This window comes from Cervus canadensis, chromosome 18, assembly GCF_019320065.1.
Source record: "Cervus canadensis isolate Bull #8, Minnesota chromosome 18, ASM1932006v1, whole genome shotgun sequence".
Classification (NCBI taxonomy): Eukaryota; Metazoa; Chordata; class Mammalia; order Artiodactyla; family Cervidae; genus Cervus; species Cervus canadensis.
Window position 1 is genome coordinate 23,286,080 of NC_057403.1, and position 17,227 is coordinate 23,303,306.

At 57.4% G+C, this 17,227-nt stretch overlaps 1 protein-coding gene across 2 annotated transcripts; it reads left to right on the top strand.

The window, feature by feature from the left end:
• The first annotated feature begins 1,377 nt into the window (after positions 1–1,377).
• PRX (periaxin) lies at positions 1,378–16,490 on the top strand. Of its 2 annotated transcripts, XM_043438036.1 has the most exons (7): positions 1,378–1,421; positions 5,563–5,606; positions 5,690–5,788; positions 5,928–6,056; positions 8,329–8,485; positions 11,712–11,908; positions 12,515–16,490. In XM_043438036.1, the coding sequence occupies exons 4-7, from the start codon at positions 6,030–6,032 to the stop codon at positions 16,271–16,273; spliced, it is 4,140 nt and encodes a 1,379-aa protein (XP_043293971.1). In that variant the 5' UTR covers positions 1,378–1,421; positions 5,563–5,606; positions 5,690–5,788; positions 5,928–6,029; the 3' UTR covers positions 16,274–16,490. The 2 variants fall into 2 exon arrangements, with proteins under 2 accessions (XP_043293971.1, XP_043293972.1); XM_043438037.1 differs by lacking the exons at positions 1,378–1,421; positions 5,563–5,606; positions 5,690–5,788; positions 5,928–6,056; positions 11,712–11,908 and having other exon boundaries at positions 8,347–8,485.
• Positions 16,491–17,227: the final 737 nt, after the last annotated feature.

Here is a 17,227-nt window from a genome sequence, read left to right on the forward strand (position 1 = left end):
AGGAGGCCCCTGGCATTCTGGGATCCTGCCAGCCGGTCTCTGGTCCCCCGAGCCCCTCGGGAGTGGACCCCAACTGCTCAGGGTGGGGAGGGGGCTGCTGAGGGACCAGCTAAGCTGATGTGAAAGGTGAGGGTGCCCCCTCTGCTGAGGGCCTGGAGGCTGCGCCCGGGTGGACAATGGGCCGGAAGCTGCTGATGTGCATTTTGGGGGTAATCCCCAGCCTCAGCCCAGCCCCGGTGCCAGGCTCCGGCTCAGAGCGCCAGGAGCATCCGAGGCAGCGGCCGGGTGGGTGTGAGGGGCATGTGGGAATACCTATGCTCTCTGTGCCGCCCCCCGGGGTCTGGTGAGTCAGGGCCGGCTGGGGGCTGGGGGCCGGGGGATCAGGGTGAGGCCTGGTGGCCTTGATTTGGGAGTTGGGCAGATCTGGGTTCAAATCCCGGTGCTACCTATTACCTGAAGTGGGTGACCTGGGGTGTCACTCCCCTCTCAGAGCCTCCTTGTCTGTTATATGAAGGGGACAGAGCTTATTGCAGGGTCTTGGTGGTCCTGCAGAACTGTGGTTGGATCCCAGCTCCAGCACTTTCTGGATTTTTAACTAAAAACTGGGCCTTCATCTGCCTGTCTTGCATCCCTGATTCCAGGGGCCAAGCTTTGGGTGCCCAGCACGGTACATGATAGATGTCTCCCCAAGTGGCAACTCCATTAAACAGAGAAGTAGGGCTCCCTGGGTCCAGTCTCACTCAAGCCAAAAATCGCCTGACAAGTCTAGCTGGTCCCCTAATTTGTTTGAATAATACAAAATGCATGTAAGTAGCAGTCACTCCATGCCAGGAGCTTTTGAAAGTTTTTCGTCTCTTTTCACTCATTTTATCTTCACAACAAATCCACAAGGCGGGCACTTCTGTGATCCTTGTTTTAGAGATGGAGAAACTGAGATGCAGAAAGATGCTGTGACTTGCCGAAGGTCACACAGCCAGGACACAGCTGAGCTGGGATTTGAACCCCCATTGACTGGGAGAGAGAGTGGAAAGAGTTTATTTTTAGGGGCCCCAGGAACCAGCAGGGCCATGCCTGGTTCTGGAAGCCAGGGAATAGTGTTGGTAGGGGGCTAGTCTCCCATGGTACTAGCAACCTGTCAACCCCAGGATCAGGGCTCACAGTGGAGGTCTTAGCCCAGGCGAGGAAGAGCAGCTGTCTAGGCTTCTCCTCTGTGGCTCCCACCCCCTGGCGGGTGGATGTAGCTGGGAGAAGGGGATGTTTGTTTCCCCACCACCCACCCCCTGGTGATGTCATGCCTCGGCAGCCAATGGCTGGGGTCTCCCCCTCCTCCCCCTCCCCACTCCTTTTCCCCCCCAGCCTGGGACCGGGGCTGAGCAGACTGACCGGACCTGGGAGCTCTCGAGGTGTCTGGAGGCCTAGTGGTAAGAGATCAGCCAGCCAATTCCCATCCTGGCCAAGCTAAGAAGCTGTGGGAATGAGACCCAGGATCCTGGGAGGGGCTGAGAGGGTGCCTGGGGCTCAGAAAGCTGCAAGGTGTAGGAGTTAAAGGTACAGACTTTGAAACCAGACCCTGGGTTCAAATCCCAATGTTCTCTTCTTTCTGGCTGTGTCGCTTTGGGCAAGATACTGCATTCGTTGGGCCTCTGCTTTCTCATCTCTAAAGTGGGCTGATGGGACTTCCCCGGTGGTCCAGTCTTCCCGTGCTTCCACCGCAGGGGCACAGGTTCCATCCTCGCTGGGGAAGTTCCACCTATCTCAAAGCGCAGCCAAGAAAAAGCCGGAGGGGAGGGGTGCGGCTGATGGAGGCCACCTCATAGGGCTGACAGGAGAGTAAATGAGTTGCTGCTTATAAAGAGCTGGGGCTGGATGCTGAGGGTGGGACAGGCTTTTGGTCCCTGGAATAGAGTGCTGGGGAGGCAGTGCTGATCTTGTTGGTTGGAGGCTGGTACCCAAGCTAGATCTTGTTCCTCACCCAAAGTCCCTCTTCGGTAGGGGAGAAAGTGGGGCCACTGTGGGCAAAGGCTGGTTACGAGACACTTTAAGATACTCAGCCCCCTGCCTCCCACACACAATTGCCTTCAGAGACTAGTTTCTATTACTTGAGCTCTTATACTGGATACTCGCAATATTCTAAGCACCTGCTGTTATCTCATAATTCCTCAAAGCCACTGTTACTGGCTCCATTTTACAGAGGAAGAAACTGAGGCCCTGAGAGGTGAAATTCAAACTTTGCCCCAGTATTCAAATGCAAGGAGTGCTGGAGCTGAGCCTAAACGAGGCACCCGGAGGACACTGCCGGAATGCCTCCCCCTCCGCATCACTAGATGGCCTCAGACGATATCTGGGGGCCTGGATGAGTCAGGTCAACCCCTCACTCCCACTGCAAGGGTTCCAGGTCACTCTGGTCTTTGGGGTGGCTGAGGCTCTGAGTGGGGAGAATTCTTAAGTGACATTGGTGCCAGGCATGGAGAGGGGGGGAAGAAGGTACAGTGAGGCAAAGCTGGGGGCTTCCTCAGCAGGCCCAAAGCTCAGCTGAAGGGCTCAGGGTACAAATGACACCCTGAAGGGCAGGAGTGACATCTTAAATGAGCATCTGAGTTGTGACTTCCCCAGGGACGTGTTGTTAGGATTTAATGAGCTCAGGCAGGGAAGAATCTTTGCACATAGTGAATGCTCAAGAAAGGGGATTCTCAGAATTCTGGAAGCTCAGGAATGGATCAGGGCAGTGCCACAGGAACTACTCAAGAAATAGGCCGTTAGCCTCTGGAGAGTCCTGCCTAGCCTTGATTCCCCAGGGAAGCCCCATTAGAGCTTCCCCTAACACAGGTCAGGCCCGCCTCCGGGCACCACCCTACCCCTCCTTCCCCTGCCTAGTGGGACAGCCAGAGCTGAGAACAGAGAGTGCCCGGGGTTGTGGGGTGGCGGGGGGGGCTTCCTTCCGAGGCTGCTCCCACCCCATCCCACCCCAGGAGCTGGGTACGTGGCTCAGGAAGGGCACAGTTGGGCTAAATATAACCTGGCCTGGGCAGCCGTCCCGGGCAGGGATGGAGAAGCTGGGCACTCTCTCTCTTGCCCCCACCCTGGCTGGGTTTCCGGTGCCAGCTTCTGGGTGTGACCTTCTCTGGCTTGTCCTGGACAGGGCGCTTGTGGCCCTGGAGATCCTCCCCTCCGTCTCCACCATCTCCTGCAAGTACCAGGCCTCTCTCACCCACAGCTCAGGACACCACCTTGTATCAGGGACTCAGAGTTAGCTTTTCAGACCGGGGTTCAAGTCCCAACTCCATCACTGTGATATCCCACCCATCTCTGTCTCTCTTTTTTTTTTGGCCGTGCCCCGTGGCTTGTGAATGGGATTCCCCTATGGCTCAGTGGTAAAGAATCTGTCCACCAATGCAGGAGCTGCAGGAGACACAGGTTCGACCCCTGAGTCAGGAAGATCCCCTGGAGGAAGAAATGGCAACCCACTCCAGTATTCTTGCCTGGAGAATCCCATGGACAGAGGAGCCTGGCGAGCTACCATCCATGGGATTGCAAAGTTAGCTATGTCTTAGCGACTAAACAACAACAATGTGGCTTGTGGGATCTTTGTTCCCTGACCAGGGATTAAATCTGGGCCCTGGCACTGAAAGTGCCAAGTCCTAACCACTGGATGGCCAGGGAATTCCCTGTGATAGCCCATCTCTTAACCCTCATTTACTCATCAGTAAAGTGGGGTACCATGAGGCCACAGCCATAAAGTGTCTGCCTGGCCCAGTGCTGGCACTGAGTCACTCTAAAAATGCCTGTTTCTGGCACCCTTGATCCCCTCTGCCAGCCCAGCTTCTACCTCAACTGTTTTGCTGTCTAGGCCTCCTCCAGTGCTCACAGTCACCAGTGCAAGTTAAGGTGCAGAGTTGGGGGTCAAGGGCACAGGTCCTAACTGTGTGACCCCAGGCAGGTCACTTTCCCTCTCTGAGCCTCAATTTCCGACCCTAAAATAGCCTCCACATCCAGAGTGATTCCAGGGCCTAAGGGGGCCAGCATAAGGCCCAGTCGAGAGGAAAATAACCTGGATGTGGGAGTCAAGCCTACTGGGAGGGGCTGGGGGTTCACAGGGGAGGCCAGAGAGGGACATGGAGACCGGGACCCCCTCGGAGAGCCAGAGAAGAGCCTTCTGACACCGGGGCAGAGGGCGGGGAGGCAGCCAGTGGAGTGGATACAGCTGGAGCATGAGGGGGGGTCTCTGTGTGCTCTCTCTCGGCCAGTGGTGGGCTATGAAGGGCCTTTGTGTGGCTGGGGGTGGGTGGGCAGGGGTGGAATGTGACTGGGCACAGCAGATGGGCCATTGTTTGAGGGAATGTGCCTCGTGAGGCCTGACCTTTCCCTGTGGAGTGGGGGTTGGGTTGGCATGCCAGGTGGGGGCCAGGAGGACAAGGCCAGGGTTGGCGGCTTGGAGGAGCGGGACAGGATCCATCTCCCTTTCCTCCAGAAGGGCCTGTCGGCAGAGACCCCAGCTCTGCCTCTTTCTCGCTGGGCCGGGTGACTTTGAATAAGGTTCTTGGCCTCTCTCTGGGTTAGGGTTTTCTGCAGTGAGGTGGGAAGTGAAGGTCTTAGCCTAGGGCTGGCGAAGAGTAACCACACAGTGCCCATTAGTTACTGGCATCTGTAGAAGCAGCTGGAGCTCTCAGACAAGTTAAAGTCCCGGCTAGGCCATTTGTGACTCAGGTGAGTGACTTTCCTTCTCCCAGTCTCAGACGTCTTCTCTGTAACAAGCTCAATAATTTTATTTTTTTGGCCACACTCTTCAGCATGTGGGACCGTAGTTCTCTGGCCAGGGATCGAACCTGTGCCCCCTGCATTGGAAGTGCACTGGAAGTCCACCAAACCACCATGCCCATGCCCAATAACTGTATTGCTCTCACCAGGGTGTTCTGAAGTCCATACACGCTGACCCCCACGGGATATTCGAAACAAGATCAGGACCACAGGAAGTTCTTAGTGATAATCATGGCAAGTGCTTATGAAGTAGCTCCCAGGTGCCCAGCACTGTATATTTACAAATACACGTGACCCTCTAACTAGCCCTGGGAGGTAGGTGCTCTCATTCTCCCCATTTTATAGATGGGGAACCTGAAGCACAGAGAGGTGAGGTGATTTGCCTACGGGGAGTACATTGCAGTAGAGGTGAAGGTTGTACAGTGAATTTGGCCCCCTTGGTCAGCCAAGGTGGTTGACATTGGGGTGGTACTGTCAGAAAGGCCTAGGAGTCATTCCTGGCTATACTACTGCTTCTTGTCCAGCCGCATTACCTTGGATAAAGGTTTTTGGAGCCTCAGGTTCCCCACCTGCACTTTGGGGACAGAGCACCCTTTCTTTTCCCCAAGCCATGCAGCAGGGTGTGAAATCTTAGTTTCCCAAGCAGGGACGAAACCCTTGCCCCCTGCAGTGGAAGTGTAGAGTCCTAACCACTGGACCACCAGGGAACCTGTGGGGATAGAATAATGACAGAGTGCAGGAAGGGTCCAACACTCAGGAATCATCAGTAGGGTCAGCCGACAGTAATGCTCACGTTATTCTTCTTAGAGCCCCGGACCCAGAAGGCTCAAGGAGCTGGAGGTGACCCTGAGGTGAGCACTGGCTGATGCCACATGCCCCTCCTTGCCCTTTCCTGGCCTGCCTGGAGCCTCCTGACCTGGTTTCTCCCTGGCAGGCAGCAAGACCCCAGAGGAAAGGCGCGAGCCCCGCAGACGACTGTGTGCTACCCCGGGCGGGGCTCCTGTTAGGAGGGGGTGCTTGTGCACAGGCAGCGGTGAGAGGACATCTCAGATTGGGGCGGGGGTGGGGCCCTTCTCCCCGTCTCATACCCACCCTGACCTCTCCCTTTAAGCCCAGCCTTCTCCCCACATCTTCCCCTGGATGGCCTCAAGCCTGCATCCCTGATCCCGCAGGCTCAGAGGCAGCTGCTCCATGCAGAACTGAAGCTGGTCCTGCAGCAGAAGGGAGAGAGGAAACCAGAGGAGCCGGGGGCCCAGGGGACTTCCAGCAGCGCCATGGAGGCCAGAAGCCGGAGTGCCGAGGTGAGCACCCTTCAAAGGGGACCTGCGGGGCCCTGGTGGGGGGCACTGACTAGGGTGGCACTGAGGCACTTCTTGGCTTCTCTGCCTCAGTCTTCCCATCTGTGAAATGGAGACAGCAACAGAGACTGTTATAGGTCACTGTGAGGGAAAGAGAAATTAACATTCATGATGTGCTTAACACAGTACCTGACACAGACTAAGATTCTAAGAAGCTAATTCATTGAGCATGGTGGTGCTTTAGTCACTAAGTCGTGTCCGACTCTTGCAACCTCATGGACTGTAACCACCAGACTCCTCTGTTCATGGGATTTCCTAGTCAAGAATACTGGAGTGGATTGCAATTCCCTTCTCCAGGGGATCTTTCCGACCCAGGAATTGAACCCATGTCTCCTACATTGCAGGTGAATTCTTTACTGAATGAGCTACAAGGGATAGGATCATTCTGGAATTCTATTAATAGTAAACTAAAGAAAATAGAGTAGAAAGCCTCTTCATTAGAAGAGGCAGAATGGTGTAGGGGTTAAAGACATGGGCTTTGGACCTATGGGCTTACATCCCAGTCCTACCACTTCAGCCTTACAACCTTGAACAGACGACCTGAACTTTCAAACCCTCAGTTTCGCCATCGTTGAAATGGGGCAATGGTCTCCATCTCTGAGGCTGCTGAGGACTCACACTTGTGTCATTTGCCCGGGGCCTGGTACCTAGCCTCCTTGAATGTGAATGGCTTTCACTGTCATGGAGACAGAGCAGTAGCACTGACTGCATCCTACTGGATGCCAAGCACACAGTGGGTCTCCCTTTATAGCAGCCAAGCTGAGGCTGAGGGGTGGCAGGCACGGGGTAACATGGACAGAGGTCACTGCCTACAGGACAGCTTATGGGCTCTGAGGTGACACCCCCGAGGCTGAGGCCCCATCACTGAACTGGCTGTGTAGCATTAGGCAGTCACTTCACTTCTCTGGACCTTTGTGTCCTACTCTGTCACTGCCCAAGCTGTGTGGAGTATGAAATGAGACACCACACATAAAATACTTGGCCCAGGGCCTAAGGATGGTGGTGATGGTCATGCTTTTCCCTGTTGCCCCTACCACAACTCTTCCTACCCCTTCTCACCATGTTCTGCCCAGCGCTTTAGTCCTGGGGCCACTGCTGTGGAGCATCTGGGCAAATTTGCTTTCCCCTCTCCAAGTCCTGGGCTCAGTTCTGGGCTCAACGCCAGTCTGTACCAGCCTCAAGACTCTGCCCATTGCAGCATTCCCTCACATCTCTGTTGCTTCAGGTCTCAGTTCACAATCAGAGATTCCTTCCGTATACCCATGTTACCCAACTTTACAGTAGGGAAATGGGCCCAGAGAGGGCACAGTTCTCCTCTAGAGACACACAGCAGAGTGCATTCCTGGACGGGTTGTGAAACTGAGGTCTTTCACTGTCTCTTCTGGGAAGCCTGGATGTGGATCCCACAGTGCACTGCTGGGCCAGGGCCAGGTCAGCACCATTTACAGTAAATACCAGGCATACCACGTCTGCCAGTCCACCCCTCATTACCCACACACTGCCGCTCTTCACTAGATTCCCTCTCCAATGGGCGTTATGCAGGGCTTGGGGGTCACAGAGTACACAATAGGACAGTCATACATATCAAGCCTTCAAGGAGGCCAGGCCCACCCCCACCCCTTCATACCGCACCCTTTCTTCGGGACCCCATCCTCAATTCCACCCCTCTTCTGCCGTTGTTAAAGCCCCTCCCCATAATTCAAGCCCGTCCATAGACTACGGGTCCCTTCCGCGCCTCCACGGATACACTCTAACCACACCCCTTTCCTCTCCGTGGCCGCTCCTCTCCGGCCACTGTCCTCTATCTGGTCGCGCTCCAACCCCTAACCCCGCCTCCGGACTGACCACGCCCCCTGGCAAACAGCCCCGCCCTCACCATCAGGCCCGCCTCTCAGTTGCAACTCAGGTTCCCTCTGGCCGTCCCTCCTCTATGATACCGCTCCTCGCCCCGCCTCTCCCGACTGCGGCCTTCGGGGCTCCCCCAGGCCAGTGAACCGGGAGACCCACTGAACTCTTCCGTGGGTCTCAGCGAGCCGCCCTTGCGTTCACTTAAAGGGGAGATGCCGGCGAGGGTGGGCCCACACGACCGGCTTGAGCCCCGCCTGGGCGCCTGTGCCCTGAGGACCCGGTTAAGAGCTGCTTTTAAGCGCGATGGCGGGCTCTGGGCGAGGTCCGGCCCCAGCGCCCCATGGAGACCCCTCGCCGCTCTCCACAGGAGCTGAGGCGGGCGGAGTTGGTGGAGATCATCGTGGAGACAGAGGCGCAGACCGGGGTCAGCGGCATCAACGTAGCGGGAGGCGGCAAGGAGGGAATCTTCATCCGCGACCTGCGTGAGGACTCGCCAGCGGCCAGGAACCTCAGCCTGCAGGAAGGTGGGCGGGGCGCGGGCATGGGGCGGGGCCTTCCTGCGGGGGCGGGAATCTGCCGGGGGCCGGGAGGCGGGGTTAAGGGCTAGGGGCCGGGCTTTGTGTGTCTTGTCAGTTTTGCGGTTGCTCAGATACCGGCTCTGGAGGTTCATTGTCTCCCAAATCTGCAGTTAACTATGCTGTGATCTTTCTGTGCCTCGGTTTTCTCACCTCTAAAATGGGACTTACTCTAGTACATACCTCATATGGTTATTATGTGGACTAAATGAGTCAGTATTTGAAAACACAGCATGTAACTAAGTGGCACATGGTAAGCACTATATAAGTGCTAGTTATAGTTTGGTTGTTGGGGCTGAAGAAAAGAGGCGGAGTTAACAACTTGGAGGGAGTGGAGAAGAGAGCTTAGTAAGGGATATTTTAAGTAACATGGATGAAGCTGATGATTTATTCATGCAACAACTATTTACTGAGTGCCTTCTATTTCCAGATGTTATTCTGGGTGCTTGGGCTACTGCTGTGAACAAAACAGACAACACTCTCTGCACCTATGAAGCTTACCTTCTAGTGAGGAGAGACATGTTTAAGCAAAATCTGTAAAATACATAGTACATTATGTATAAATAATTTATGGAAACATAATGTAAAATACATGGTACATTAGAAGGCCGTGCATGCTTATGGAAGCCAGGAAGGAAGCTACATTTTTAAATAGGATGAACCAGGAAGGGCAGAAAGGCCTGAAGGAGGTGAGGGAATGAGCTCTGTGGCCATCTGGAAAAGCATTCCAGGCAGAGAGAACCAGTGCAACTGCCCCAAGATGGGAGAGTGCCTGGTTTGTTGGAGGAACAGTAAGGAAGCCAGTGTGAATGGAGCAGAGTTAGTGAAGAGTAGAGTAAGAAATGAGGCCAGAGAGGGAAGAGAAGGGGCAGTTTTTTGAGGGCTTTAGGGACCATGGGGAGGATGTTGATTTTTAATCAGAAGTTGTGAGTGAAGAAAGAACATGAATTGACCAAACTGAAATGCTGTATTAGCAGTAGACTGTAGGGGGCAGGATGGGGAGCAGGAAAAAAGGCTCCCGTGATTATCCAGGTAAGAGACTGGTGATTTGTTGTTCAGTCGCCAGGGAAAGGGATAAACAGGGAGTTTGGAGTCAACACGTACACAGTGCTATACTTAAAATATTAATAGATAACAAAAAAGGACCTACTTTATAGTACAGGGAACTGACTCTTTGTGACCTCATGGATGTGAGAGCCGACTCATTGGAAAAGACCCTGATGCTGGGAAAGATTGAAGGCAAAAGGAGAAGGGGACAGCAGAGGATGAGATGGTTAGATAGCATCACTAACTCAATGGACATGGATTCGAGCAAACTCTGGGAGTTAGTGGAGGACAGGGATTGGTGATACTTGGGGCCAAAACAGTGTTATTGGAGGTGAAGACAGGGTTTGGATTCTGGATATAATCTGAAGGAAGATTCTTCTGGACTGAATATGGGGTTGTTGGAAAGAGAGGGGTCAAGGATGTGTCTAGGAATTCTTGACCTGAGAATGGAGTTGGTAGTCCCACAAATGGGAAACCCTGGGGCTGGAGCTCATTTGGAGAAAGACCGGCAGTACAATTTGGACCTGTCAAATGAGAGCTGGACACCAAGGCGGAGATGTGAAGGGATATGTGAATCTAGGATGGATGTGGGAAGTGCTGGGCTGGAGAGACACAGTTGGGAGTTGTCAGTATATTTATGACCTTTAAACTCCTGAATCTGGGTGAGCTTCCCTAAGGGATAAGTAGTATGGAGAAGAGGAGAGGTCCAAGGCCTGAGCTGGCTCTCTGGGACTCTGTGTTTTTAAGAGGTCTGAGAGATGGGAGGAATCATCCCTGGAGGCTGAGAAGAAGCCCCCAGCGAGGTTCCAGAGGGTTGGGCACCCTGGAAGCCAAGCAAGGCAAGTGGATGAAAGAGAGAGTGAAGCTGGATCTCAAGCAGGGGTTTAAGTGGATGAAGTCTGGGACTTTACTGCTGGACTTAGCTACACAGAGGTCACTGTGTGAGACCTTGAGAGACCATTTCGAGGCTCTGGGAGGGGGGTGTCAAAAGTGTGATTGGAGAAGTGAAAATAACGCAGTCAGACAACTCCATGAATTGTGCCGTTAAAGTGAACAGATAAGTGGGGCAGAAGTTCCAGAAAGAGTGAGGTCAAGACAACGTTCCTTTAAAAAAAAAAAGAAATTATTTTTGGCTGTGCTGAGTCTTCGTTGCTTTTTGAGGGCTTTCTCTGTAGTTGCAGCAACTGTGGGCTACTCTTCATTGCGGTATGTGGGCCTCTAGTTGCAGTGGCTTCTGTTGCAAAGCACAGGCCGTAGGCGCAAGGGCTTCAGTAGTTGCAGCACATGGACTCAGTAGTTGTGGTACAGGGGCTTAGTTGTTCCCAGCCTTGTGGAATCTTCCTGGACCAGGGATTGAACCCGTGTCCCCTGCATTGGCAGGCCAGTTCTTATCCACTGAGCCACCAGGGAAGTCCAAGACAACCTTTCTTATGGGAGAAAGAGTGATATGTTCTTTGCTGATGACAATAATGTAGAAGGACAAATTGATGATGATGCAGGGAGCACGGGGAGAATTGCTGGAGTGTGTCCCTGAAAAGGTGGTGGAGAGATTGACCCGAGCTAGGAGTGGGGTTGGTTTATCCCTAGGACAGATGGAGAGTAGAGAAAATCGCCACTGGACCAGGGAGGGGGGTGAGTAATTGGGTGCGGGCGTCTGGAAGTTTTCTTCTGACTCTGTTTCTCAGTAAATGAAAGCAAAATCAGTGTTTGAAGTGTGAGGTTCGGGGAGGGGCGTAGAAAGGGGAGAGGTGCTGCGAATGGGCTTGGATTTGCTCTAAGGGAGGCAGGGCTAAAGCCTAGGCCGTGGCTTTCTCTAAGTGTCAGAACCTCAAACACGGAGGAACTTTGCGTTTCAGTATCCTGTGCTCTTGGAGAAGGGCATGGCAACCCACTCCAGCATTCTTGCCTGGAGAATCCCATGGGCTGAGGAGCCTGGCGGGCTAGAGTCTGTAGCGTCGTAAAGAGTCGGACACAACTGAAGCGATCTAGCACGCACTGCACGCGGGTATAGGCGGGGCTAAAAGTTTGGGCGGCGCCCGGCTGCACTGGCTCCAGGGAAGTGGGCGGGACCAGGCCTGGGCGGGGCGGGAAGATGCCCACGCCCTGCCCACCTCCACCTGGCCTACAGGGGACCAGCTGCTGAGCGCCAGAGTGTTCTTTGAGAATTTCAAGTACGAGGACGCGCTCCGTCTGCTGCAATGCGCCGAGCCTTACAAGGTCTCCTTCTGCCTGAAGCGCACTGTACCCACCGGGGACCTGGCGCTACGGCCCGGGACCGTGGCCGGCTACGAGATCAAGGGCCCGCGGGCCAAGGTGGCCAAGCTGGTACGCGTGCTTAGCCCGGCCCCGGCCCTGGACTGCCCCAGCGATCCTGTCTCTGCGCCGTGAGCCCCACTGCCCTACACCCGTGGGCCAGACTTGCCCTCTGTCTCGTCACTAACCCAGCGCTAATCCCATCCACTGCCTCCTGTTCTCTGCCCCTCAACTCCTCCCTGGGGAGGGGGACCCACCCACCCAAACCAGGATCCTCACCCACCAGGGGTCCTGAACCAGAGAGGCCAGGTTCAGTCAAGCCTAAGGGTGGCTCGCTTACTGCTGAGTGACCCTGGAGGAACTTCTTTACCTCCTTGGGCCTCAGTTTCCCCATCTCTAAAGTGAGGGTATTGGGGAAAATGGTAGATGAGGAGCCAGAAGTCTTGGGTCACAGTTTATACATCCCTGGTGATGCACTGTAAGAGTCCAGATTAAAGTCTTTGCCTTCCTGGGCTGTCATGGTGACATGACAGGCAGGAAGTGGGGATGGTGCTTTGGAGACAAGATGCTCCATCCAACACGTACCCATACTGGTAAAATGATCGCATCGGGCTTCCCCCTGTCCACCCCAGGCCTCCCACTGTCCCACCGCCTCCTGCCTCTCTCCTCTCTCCCCAGAACATCCAGAGTCTGTCCCCTGTGAAGAAGAAGAAGATGGTGATGCCCGGGGCCCTGGGGGCCCCTGCAGACTTGGCCCCTGTTGACGTCGAATTCTCCTTTCCCAAGTTCTCCCGTCTTCGTCGAGGCCTCAAAGCCGAGGCTGTCGAGGGTCCTGTCCCAGCTGCCCCCACCCGCCGGCGCCTCCAGCTGCCTCGGCTGCGGGTCCGAGAAGTGGCCGAAGAGGCCCAGGTAGCCAGGCTGGCCGCCGCTGCTCCTCCCCCCCGGAAGGCCAAAGCAGAGGCCGAGGTGGCAGCAGGACCCCGTTTCACGGCTCCCCAGGTGGAGCTGGTTGGGCCCCGGCTGCCAGGTGCCGAGGTGGGTGTCCCCCAGGTCCCAGCCCCCAAGGGGGAGGCAGCCCCTGCAGCAGAGGCCGTCAGCGGCTTTGCCCTCCACCTGCCAACCCTTGGGCTGGGAGCCCCAGCTGCCCCTGCCGTGGAGCCTGCGGCTGTAGGGATCCAGGTCCCCCAAGTGGAGCTGCCCTCCTTGCCCTCACTACCTGCTCTGCCCACACTTCCCTGCCTGGAGACCCGGGAAGGGGCTGTGGCAGTGACGGTGCCCACCCTGGACATAGCAGCGCCTACAGTGGGGGTGGACCTGGCCTTGCCTGGTGCAGAGGTGGAACCCCGAGGCGAGGCGCCGGAGGTGGCCCTGAAGATGCCCCGCCTCAGTTTCCCCCGCTTTGGGGCCCGAGCAAAGGAAGCTGCTGAAGCCAAGGTGAAGGGGCCCAAGCTTCGAATGCCCACCTTCGGGCTCTCTCTCCTGGAGCCCCGGCCTGCTGCCCCCGAAGCCCCTGAGAGCAAGCTGAAGCTGCCCACCATCAAGATGCCCTCCTTTGGCATCGGGGTCTCGCCGCCGGAGGTCAAGGTGCCCAAGGGGCCTGAGGTGAAGCTCCCCAAGGTCCCAGAGGTCAAGCTCCCCAAAATGCCCGAGCCAGTCCTTCCAGAGGTGCGACTCCCAGAGGTGGAACTCCCGAAGGTGTCAGAGATGAAGCTTCCGAAGGTGCCAGAGATGGCCGTGCCCGAGGTGAGACTTCCAGAGGTGCAGCTGCCAAAAGTCCCGGAGATGAAGCTGCCAAAGGTGCCGGAGATGGCCGTGCCCGAAGTGCGTCTCCCAGAAGTGCAGCTGCCGAAAGTCCCGGAGATGAAACTCCCCGAGGTGAAGCTCCCGAAGGTGCCAGAGATGGCCGTGCCGGAAGTGCGTCTCCCAGAAGTGCAGCTGCCGAAAGTCCCGGAGATGATGCTGCCGAAGGTGCCCGAGGTGATATGCCCAGAGATGAAGCTGCCGAAGGTGCCCGAGGTGATATGCCCGGAAATGAAACTCCCGAAGGTGCCGGAGATGGCCGTGCCAGAAGTGCGACTCCCAGAGGTGCAGCTGCCGAAAGTCCCCGAGGTGAAACTCCCTGAGGTGAAACTCCCCGAGGTGAAGCTCCCGAAGGTGCCTGAGATGGCCGTGCCGGAAGTGCGTCTCCCAGAGGTGCAGCTGCCGAAAGTCTCGGAGATGAAGGTCCCTGACGTCAAACTCCCCGAGGTGAAGCTCCCGGAGATAAAACTCCCCAAGGTGCCGGAAATGGTGGTGCCCGACGTTCACCTCCCGGAAGTGCATCTGCCAAAGGTGTCGGAGATGCGGCTGCCAGAAGTGCAGGCGCCGAAGGTCCCAGAGGTGCATCTGCCGAAGGCACCAGAAGTGAAGCTGCCCAAGGCTCCGGAGGTGCAGCTAAAAGCTGCCAGGGTAGAGGAGGCAGAGGGCATGGACTTTGGCTTCAAGATGCCCAAGATGACCTTGCCCAAGCTAGGGAGGGCGGAGTCCCCATCTCGGGGCAAGCCGGGTGAGGCAGGTGCTGAGGTCTCGGGGAAGCTGGTGACACTTCCCTGTCTGCAGCCAGAGGTGGGCAGTGAGGCTCGTGTGGGTGTCCCCTCTCTCACACTGCCCTCGGTGGAGCTAGACCTGCCAGGGGCTCTTGGCCTTGAGGGGCAGGCTGCTGCTGAAGTGGGCAAAGGGGAGCAGGCAGAAGCAGCTGGGGTCGGGGAAGTGGCCTTCCGGTTGCCTTCCGTGGAGATCGTCACCCCACAGCTTCCCACACTGGAGGAAGGGCAGGCAGAGGTGACAGAGGCGAAAGTCAAGCCCTCCTCCAAGTTCTCCCTGCCCAAGTTTGGACTCTCAGGGCCAAAGGTGACCAAGGCAGAGGCTGAGGGGGCCGGACGAGCTGCCAAGCTGAAGGTGTCCAAGTTCGCCATCTCACTCCCCAGGGCTCGGGTGGGGACTGAGGTGGAGGCCAAGGGTATGGAGGAGGCAGGTCTGCTACCCGCCCTCGACCTGTCCATCCCGCAGCTAAGCCTGGATTCCCATCTGCCCACAGGCAAGGCAGAGGTTGCCGGGGCCGATATCAAGCTCAAGGGGCCCAGGTTCGGCCTGCCCAAGTTTGGGGTCAGGGGCCGGGACACTGAGGCGGGAGAACTAGTGTCAGGGACGGCTGAGTTGGAGGGCAAGAGCAAGGGTTGGGATGGGAAGGTGAAGATGCCCAAGCTGAAGATGCCCTCCTTTGGGCTGGCTCGAGGGAAGGAAGCAGACATCTCGGGTGGGCGAGTCAGCCCCGGGGAAAAGTCAGAGTCCACAGCTGTGCAGCTTAAGATCCCCGAGGTGGAATTGGTTGCTCTGGGGGCCCAGGAGGAGGGGCGGGTAGAGGAGGAGGCAGCTGGTGGCCGAGGACGGCTCGCAGGCCTGCAAGTGTCCCCAGCCAAGCAGGTGGGCACTGAGGCCCAGGACGGGGGGCTGAGGATGCCACTGGGCATCTCCCTGCCCCAGGTGGAGCTCACCGGCTTTAGGGAGGCCACCCCGGGCCAGCAGGCTGAGAGTTCGGCCCCTCCAGCAGAGGGCACAGCAGGCTACAGAGTCCACATGCCTCAAGTGACCTTGGCTCTACCTGGAGCCCAGGCGGTGGGTGGCGAGCTGTTGGTGGGCGAAGGTGTCTTCAAGATGCCCGCTGTGACAGTGCCCCAGCTTGAGCTGGATGTGGGGCTGAGCCGAGAGGTGCAGGACGGGGAGGCCGCCACCAGTGAGGGTGGGCTGAAGCTGAAGGTGCCTATGCTGGGGGCTAGAGCTGGGGCCGGGGCTGATGGGCCAAGCGACCAGTCTGCAGGGGCAGAGCGCACCTTCCACCTCTCCCTGCCCGACGTGGAGCTCTCCCCGCCCGCCGTGGGCACCCACGCTGAGTACCAGGTGGCAGAGGGCGAGGGAGATGCCGGACACAAGCTCAAGGTGCGGCTGCCCCGGTTTGGCCTGGCACGGGCCAAGGAGGGGGCTGAGGAAGGTGAGAAGGCCAAGAGCCCGAAACTCAAGCTGCCCCGCGTGGGCTTCAGCCAGAGCGAGGCGGTCAGTGGAGAAGGCTCCCCCAGCCCTGAGGAGGAGGACGCGGAGGGCGGCGGGGAAGGGGCCTCCGGGCGCCGAGGTCGCGTCCGAGTTCGCTTGCCCCGTGTGGGCCTGGCTGCCCCTTCCAAGGCCTCCCGGGGGCAGGAGGGTGAGGCGGCGCCCAAGTCTCCCAGTGGGGAGAAGTCACCCAAGTTCCGCTTCCCCCGGGTGTCCCTAAGCCCCAAGGCCCGGGGCGGGAGCGGGGACCAGGATGAGGGTGGATTCCGGGTGCGGCTGCCCAGTGTGGGGTTCTCCGAGACGGGCCCTCCAGGCTCCACGAGGATGGAGGGGGCTCAGGCTGCTGTCATCTGAAAACCCCTGAGCAGAAGGAGACCCCTGCCCCCGCCCCATCTCATCTTTCCCATCCCCCACCCCTTGTTCTGTGTGTGAGATAACTAGCACTAACCCTCAGAAGGCTGGGAGGTGGGCGGCTGACCGGGGCAGGGCCGGGGTGGCCGTGCCCAGCTCTTTGGCAGGAGTGCCCATGCCTTGCCAAGCCATGTGAATAAAATAATCCAGAGGTGGCTCTGTGTGTGGTCTCTGTGTGCTTGCGTTGCGGGGGTGGAGTGTGGGGGTGGGGTGGGGTGGGGTGGTACAGAGAAAGGAGTCCCTTGAGGTCTGGCCTGAAGGGGTCCCGCGTGCAGGGAGACAGCCCAGAGTCCGGAAGGCCTTGGTGTGGGCCTGGTGGGAGGGGGGCTGTCCTAGTCCTTAAAAATTCCCAGGGGCCTCTGAGCTGGGGAAGTGCCCCAGCAGAGCCCAGGGACCCCTGTGCTGGAGACTCTGCGTGTCCTGCGGGGGCCACTCCTGCCAGGACAACCCCAGGCGCCCTAAGGGCAGAAAACGCTTGCTACCCCCTGCCCTCTGCTGGCAGCCTCCCCACCTCGGAGAGCACTCCTGCACCCTTGCTCTCCCTTTCCGGTCCAGCTGGTTTGACTACCCGGTCCACCCCTGCCCTACCCAGGAAGGCCTCTCCCGGTCCCCTCTGCAAGCTCCCGGGTTCAGAGCCTCCACCCCAAGACACCTTAGGACTAAGTCCCAGGACTATCAGCCCTTAGTGGGGCTGGGCCTCGGCTCCCAGGGACCCCTCCCCACTCAGGATCTAAGCCCCCAACCAGGGTCCCAATTTCACTGGGATGCCCCAGGTAAGCTGTCCAGGTGGGACTCTGCTGATGATGCCGCTAAAACTGCCACCCCACTCTTGTCACGTCTCCACCCTCCCATCCTAGAGAAAGAAGGGCTGTGCCTTTGAGTTGTCCCAGCGAGGGT